Genomic DNA, 7,935 nt, shown 5'->3' on the forward strand with positions numbered 1-7,935 from the left:
TAAATTTTGTCGACATTTGAACGTAATATGTATGATCGTAAAAAAATACCGTAGAATAGTATCTGAATTGGTTCAAATTTATAGTAATTTTAAAATATTTATCAAAAATATTTATATCATGAACCAATTCTCATATAATTCTATATACCTATTCTACGGTGTTTTTTTTACAAGTAAAACTTATTAGTTTAAAGAAGTACTAAGAAAATTAGAAAATATACCTCAAAGGTAGGTAAATCATTTTGTGAACCGAGTAATATATGAGTGTAAACGTATTATAGGATAGGCAATTACCGATAGCCCGGCTCAATGACGTCACGCGCCTTTTTTCAATTCCACATTATAACTCATTGAATAATGTCGGTAGAAACGTTAAACCTATACCATTTGGCATTTAACCATTATTTTTAGAAGTTACAATTTAATATTCTTTCAAATTTAAAAACTTATTGTTTGTATTTTGTACACCTATAGGTAGGTTACGACTATAATATTATACGATAATATTGACAATGTTCACAAAATGCTAGGTCAGTCACGGCGATCTTATAGGTCTTAACCTGTATGAAATAAACATAATATAAAACATTTTTAAGACAAAAAAACTAGACTCCTACCTAGGTACCTAATTATAAATAATTTATAGCTACAAATAATTATATTAAATATGTACAATATTAAAATTATCGAAGCTGAAAAATGTTCTTTATTTAGGAACGAGGAAAATAACTATAGTTCCTTTCTTTAAGCCAGGAACGAGACGATTTAGTTCCTTTTTAACAATATGAATGTGAACAAGAACTAATTATTTTTTAAAGGAAATTTCCAAGCACTGCAATATTGTAATACCATTTACCAAGATACATCTACATAGCGCTATTTTAATTTTAGATTCTAAGTGGAACGATGAATGTATTGATTTTACAATGATGTTTTTTTTTTTTTTTTGGTTCTGTCATCACCTTTTAGGACAGTAGAAGTGCTTAGATTTTCTTCAACGGTACCTATCTTTTCTGATAGGAAAGTGAATCTAGTTGGTACTTTGGGGAGTCAAAAGTAAAAATTTCCCAGTAGTTTTCAAAATCGATATGAAAAACAAAAGAAAAATTAAGGAAAAATGAGAATTTTTACGCAAAATCTGTTTTCGAGAAAATCGATTTCAGTTTTTAGTGCAACTCTAAAACAAATGACCGTAGGTACATACAATTTTGACTGAGTGTTTATATTAGCATTTTCTATACACCATAACATTTTCCAAATATTTTGACTTATTTTGAGCTGTTTACGGACATATTTTAACATATTCATGAAAAATTTTCTTTTTAAATCTAAGATTTGAAAATGTAATACAAGATTCCTCATAAGTTTGTCTACTTTTTTCAAAAAAAAAATGTCTACAAGCAAGTCAAATTAAATTTTTATGAGCGTTTGAAATTCATATTTTTACAACATTTGACATTCACTCGATTTCTCATGTTACGATTTTCTTATTTTGTTGTAATTAAAATAACAATGACTGTAGATACTTGAAAATTTCACTGAATGTTCATATTAGCATTTTCTATACACGATAAAATGTTGAAAATAATTTGACTCATTTTGAGCTTTTTACGGATTATATTGTCAGTTCAAATTTTGACATTTATCAAATTTAAATTTGAATAATTATTTTGTAGTTAAAAATTTATAAAATGTTCAACTTTTGTTTATAAGATTTGAAAATTTAAAATAAGATTCCACGTAAGTAATTAATTCTATTACCAAAAAATCTAAAAAATACATTTATACAGTTTATTTTTATAGTCATTTTAAGTTCAAATTTGGACGAAATTACATATTAAAAACATAGAATAAATATTTTAGTTATTTTGTTGTGATCGTGTAATATTATTCTTGGGTATACTTGTAACTTCTAAAGTAGTAAAGTATACTAATACTATTATATATCTATAATAGTATCACGGTTTGTTGTTGATGTATAACGCGTTATAAGTACCTAATAGATATTATGATATGATTAATTTGGAATTTATTATAGGTACCTATTATAGGTCAATTTTTTTTTTAATACCATAGACTACCTATATAATAATATTATATCTTATACCTAGACTGACATACCGTTCCCGCTCAGAATCGTTTTTCTTATACAATGATATTATATCATTGAATTCTCATTTAATACCATCCATTATACAGTGACCCACTTGTAACCTACTGTACAGCAGAGCGACATACCGACCTTTTTTTTAAAATTGTTTCAAGGCTTAAAAGTTGGGCTTTATACAGATAAAAATGTACCTACTTATGTTGCAGATTTATATGAATTTTATAGACTCAATATAATAATTATATATCTAATATATATAAATATAAAAATTAAAGTTTGTCTGTCTTTTTGCTAGAGATTCAAAAATTACCGAATCAGTAAACGTTATATCAATGGATTCTTTTAGACTATTTGAGGGTTTTTATAGCTTTTTTGGGAGCCACCTCTGGTTCACAGTCACACGTCCCGCATTTTTTTTCAGCTCACAAATAGAGAGTACATTTTTTAGTTTATTTAAATGGTTGCCATTGGTTACATCGGTGGTTTTCATAGTGTGGACCGTGTAGTCTTTTCAGGGACACCAAGCTTCCGTAGAATTTTATATAATCCAAATATATATAAATTATGAATAGTTTTACTTAAATACATATTTTCATATTATAACCCATTAAAATTTTTTCTGGATTTTATTTAATTTTTTCTATTTCTTATGATTAGTCATGCTATGACTTGGGAAGTGCGCTCTTAGAAAACCTTAGTTTAAAAAGGGCGCCATGAGCCAAAAAAGTTTGGGATCCGTTGGGTTACATAATACAGTATTACTACTAAATAATATGCATATTATACATTTCTTTACAAATATATTTTATAAAAATAATGAATAGATCTGGATGGCTGGACGGGACAACTATAGTATTTTAATATTTGGTGAACATTTCAAATCTCTATTGCAGTAAGTTATTAATTTTCGAATATATTTATTTTATATATTCAGTTTTTCCCGATGAGTTTGAAAAGTAATTGGACAATAATATTTGTAGTTATCATCTATAATTCTAACAGCAAAAGCCATCCTCAAAGTTAAAAATATATTATTTTTTACTGCTTTTAAAGGCAGTGGTATGTTAAATGGGGTTTTATAGGCATCATGGTGGAATTTGGGGGGTGGTTGGTTGGTTACATTATGGTAACCAATAACCTAAAACAAAAATTAAAATATTTAGTCACATAAAATGTATATGTATTATATTTCATATTAAGGGGATAAAGACTACATAGGTACTGAAATATATGCTGGGCATCATGGCTTATAAATTTTCAACATTCCACCCACTGCTGAGCAAAGACTAAAAAGAAAAAACACATAGTTGTAAAATCAATACATTTATATAAAATAAATTAAAATTAAAAATTATTGAGATGAATTTAAAATGTATGTTTCACATAATGTAGTGTGTAGGTACATATTTATTAAGCTCAAACAAAACAGTTGGGTAGTGATCATTTTTTATTTGTTGGATACTAGTATTATATAATATGCAATATGCATACAACATTTTTTTACTGAAAAAAGAATAATAATTGCACGGTTGTGAACTGTGAGTTGTGGTTCATATTAAGATGGGTAGGACTAAAGCAGTTTCAAATAGTTGTTTTTTTTTTGTTATCGTAGATATTTTAATTGTTTTGCTTTAAAAAATCCATTTTAAATTCAATTCCATAAACGATAAACATAATCATAACACAGAGATAATTTTAAGCAACTAAAACCACAAAACAGGATTTTATAAAATAAAAGTAATTTATTCGATTTGTAATCTTTAATAATATTGGTTCAGTAAAGTAAGCGATACATACATAAAATACAATCATTAATCACTAATGACTGATAATGGATATTTTAAAACAATAGCGTCAATGTAAATTTAAATTCCATAAATTAACGCAGTACCTATTAACTAGAGTTTATATTATAAAAATAATCTGTTATAACAAACAATTATTCAGGATACATACAAAATTTAACTACTTAGAACATTTGATATCCGTTTCACTTTCGACTTCTGAAGCACTCAAGATAACTTTTTGTCTGAAACACAAAAACAATTTAAAATTATACACAAAAGTTGATGCACGTTGTATAATAATAATTAGATATAGGGCTCAGATTTATATGTAATTACATGTTTTTTAAAACATATAATTAACCAACATTGACAAGAGTAAAATCTATTTCTTATTTGTTTTTGAGTAAAGAGACAATATGGAACGTTTTGTACCTTGGAAACATCAAAAACCTTGCTATTATGATATCAATTACAAAATTTTAATTACATTGCCAGTAACAACTGCTACAGGAGAAAGGTCATTTTCTACACTTAGGAGGCTAAAAACTTATTTACGTAACATTACAGGAGAGCAGAGACTTAATGGAATGGCTACTTTAAACATACATACTGATACTGAAGTTAAAAACGGCAATACACTAATAAATGGCAAAACACTACACGAAGAATTATTCTTAAACTGTAAATTAATATATTATTAGAATTTGATTTATGAATAAACTATAAAGAATATTTAAATATTTAATGTGAGCCTAAATTATTTTTCAATATACATTTTATATAATTAGAAGTTATACAGCAGTGGCGGTTTTGGGGGTGAGGCAAGTGAGGCGCCACCTCACTTGTAATTTTCAGGAAAATAAAAAATATTTGTTTCTTTAAATTTTGTATTATTTTGAATTTTGAATTTTAATTTATATAATTCAGACATTAATGATTTAAAATTTAAGTTTAATAAACAGTAATATTGAATATTATTTTTTTGTATAGGACTTGTACAGTTGTAGGTACAAACGCGAGAATAGCTACGCGTCACTGTAACATAACTTATGAACTATTATAGCCGTTTCCATTTAATATTGCGCCCGGCGCCGCAACCGCTAAAGCGCTGAGATCGACAGAGGCGGTAGCCGCCGTTGCCTAAGTTTGTGCATGCGAGGTGCGTCTACGCACACACATGTAATGTCGTAAAATAGTGTGAATAGCGCATGCGCAGACCACCACCAGAGGCGGCTAAAATCAACCGCTCAACAATATTATAAGCATTGGCAGCAGCTCGCCGGCCGCCGTGTATGCACACATAGTATGCAGGTGGGCGCTGTTGTCTATTGACTCTATAGCACTGAATAATTTTTAATTGTAACTGTCTAATCTTTCCGCTCCATTTTGATAGCCCATGCCATTTAAAGAATACATTAACATAACATTTGGTTCTTGTGTAGAGTAATAGTGTATTTACTATTTAATATTTTTCCGCCTCATGTAAAATTGCATGTCAAAACCGCCACTGTTATACAGTATAATTTGTAATTTAAATATTTTACACATAAATCTAACTTAATCTTACCCCCTTCTTCCCCCACCATAAACTTGCTGAAAATTATTTATTTTTTCCAATTTCACAACCCCCCTTAATTTAAAATAACATTTAGATGACCTTGAATGAATATATTCAATCGACATGAATACAGACAAATAGGTATGTAATTAAAAATACCATAGTAAAACTAATCATTGCCTTGCTCAAATAATAAAACTATATTCTTTTTAGCTTTAGAAATAAAAATAGTCAATAAGGATAAAAATTTTAATTCTTACTTTGAATTTCCTTTAGTTCCTGGTCCCCAGTATGGTGCAGGATTCTGTTGATAACGTACTAATCCCTGCAATGATTTTGGTATCGTATTATATTTTTTATCAAAAATTATTTCAGTTTCAGGTTGTTTTGACAAAATTGATCTAGCTGCAACAGAGTCTTGTAGTCGTTTTTCAGATACTGGATGTGTTTGAACCCAAGTTCTAATGACATCCCAAACAACGGATTGAGGTGCGTCAGTTTTAACACTATTTTGTGCACAATGGGATGAAGACACACGGTATCCAGCACCCACTAATGCAGAACTAAAAATATTTATTATTTTATATATATATTATCGGAAAAAATAAACTTATTTGTATTTACAAAAAGTATCTCAATGGCATTGCTTCACAATGAACAGTGTTGGTAAGTGATGGTACTGTATAGTACAGCGGAATATCTTGTAATTCTTCTTGCATCATACCCAACATTCCTCTCATTCGCCTAATAGTATTAAATTTTTTTTCAGCTTCTTCAGTTTTTATGTAATTGCACAATTTACTGAGAAATTCAGTGTTATACAAAGGACCTGTCCATATAGGTCCTCCCACCTAAATAATATAATTATTGAATTTCAATACATACTACTTTAATGAAAGATTAATATAATATTTAATTTTTTTTCGTAAATGGTATTATTTATAGATTTTAAATATAAATCGCTTACTAAATGAGGAAATCCACAATGTTCACATTTTTTGTCAACTGGTGGACCAGACAAAAGATTGAATTTCATATTTTTTGAATCTGATTTAGCAGAACCCAATGGCAATAAAGTTGTCATATTACATCCTCTACACTTATACACTGTTGACATTTTGCTATAAATTAAAAATTGTTGTTTAAATTTATTGATACATCAATATTCCTAAACATTTCCTTGATATTTGTTAATTCATTTGTATATAATATGTAATATACTTGTATTCAAGTTATTTAATACAACAATATTGTCTGAACTATAATTACCTAGACACAGATTTACACATAAAAGGACTAGTACGTATAACTACAAATACCCTTATATAAAAATCAGCACTTATTGATAATAATGGCTCCATATAACGACCATATCGAGTACACACATTTGTAATTGTATGCAAAACAATTCTTAATGCCTGAAAATAAATATAAATAAAAACAATAGATAACTTCAAATAGCTATAGGTAAGTAATATACCATTTCATGACAAGCTGGAGATCTTAATGATATTGAACCGTATTTGGCATAACACGATTCTGGTGTATTACCAGCTAAGACAGCCATATCAGTGCAAGTGACTAACAACAACCCATTGTCAGCAAGGCTACATACAGCTGGATCTAATAAATTTGTTGGGCATCCATAAGGATCTAAATCAACAACATCAAATTTAGTTTCTGATTCAAATTGCCTTTTTCTCATAACATGTCTGTACAAAAAAAAATATATATATATATATAAATATATTATTTATGATTAAACTATATTATATAGCCCACATTAAGCGGACTAGTGGTTGTTGACTGCACAACATGAGGCATCCTACAGGTTGTACCAGAAATTTATTTGGCATGCTATACTTATAGGAATGCAATTTTTGTATGTGAACGTTATCTAAAATATATCATTTCAATTGGTTTGTGTCGACTGGGGACGGGTTTGTTTGGTGCAAACTTAAGTATTAGGTAAAATCAATTAAATAGTATAATTTTGTTTCTGTTTCTATTATAATTTAAGTTCGACAAATATTTAAAATTTTATTAACATATTTTTAAATTGATTACAACTTCTACCATTAAGTTTCAATATACATAATAATATATTATAATGTAGTATTATTTTAAAAATTAACATGAAACATGTTTTTTGCAATATTACACCTATTTAAAAAACAACTGACACAAAAACGGGAACAATTGCAGTTTAGCTACCACGCAATTTTTTTTTTTTTTTTTTTTTTGAAACATGTATTTCAACGAGTTAAGAACGATGGTGCAAAAATAAATTTACGCAAATCATTATTATGGAAGTTATAGCGTTCCAAAGTTAGCGATTTTGCGTTTATATGCATGCGCGCCACACTACTCCAGCGCGTAGCGCATATGTTTTACCCATCACAAATTTAGATTTTTATTATGGGCACGAGTTTAAACAATGGTGTAAAACTAAATTTTCGGAAATGATTATTTTGGAAGTT

At 28.2% G+C, this 7,935-nt stretch overlaps 1 protein-coding gene across 2 annotated transcripts; it reads right to left on the reverse strand.

Moving 5' to 3' along the window:
- Nucleotides 1–3,295: 3,295 nt before the first annotated feature.
- On the reverse strand, nt 3,296–7,188 carry LOC100161131 (probable tRNA (guanine(26)-N(2))-dimethyltransferase). 2 transcript variants are annotated; one of them, XM_016807598.2, is made up of 7 exons: nt 6,936–7,188; nt 6,725–6,873; nt 6,423–6,576; nt 6,080–6,306; nt 5,716–6,018; nt 4,067–4,139; nt 3,296–3,396 (listed from the first exon to the last, which is right to left on the reverse strand). In XM_016807598.2, the coding sequence occupies exons 1-6, from the start codon at nt 7,158–7,160 to the stop codon at nt 4,076–4,078; spliced, it is 1,122 nt and encodes a 373-aa protein (XP_016663087.1). In that variant the 5' UTR covers nt 7,161–7,188; the 3' UTR covers nt 3,296–3,396; nt 4,067–4,075. The 2 variants fall into 2 exon arrangements, with proteins under 2 accessions (XP_016663087.1, XP_001947423.2); XM_001947388.5 differs by lacking the exon at nt 3,296–3,396 and having other exon boundaries at nt 3,852–4,139.
- Nucleotides 7,189–7,935: the final 747 nt, after the last annotated feature.

Source organism: Acyrthosiphon pisum, chromosome A1 (genome assembly GCF_005508785.2).
Source record: "Acyrthosiphon pisum isolate AL4f chromosome A1, pea_aphid_22Mar2018_4r6ur, whole genome shotgun sequence".
NCBI classification, from domain to species: domain Eukaryota; kingdom Metazoa; phylum Arthropoda; class Insecta; order Hemiptera; family Aphididae; genus Acyrthosiphon; species Acyrthosiphon pisum.

Excerpts from the sequence above, each read along its gene's own strand:
- LOC100161131 (XM_016807598.2), bottom strand. The coding sequence starts at position 7,160 with ATGAGAAAAAGGCAATTTGAATCAGAAACTAAATTTGATGTTGTTGAT. Across the intron at positions 6,577-6,724 it reads ATGTGTAAATCTGTGTCTAG|CAAAATGTCAACAGTGTATA; the intron begins GTAATTATAGTT and ends TTTAATTTATAG. Across the intron at positions 6,019-6,079 it reads ATGCCATTGAGATACTTTTT|TTCTGCATTAGTGGGTGCTG; the intron begins GTAAATACAAAT and ends AAATATTTTTAG.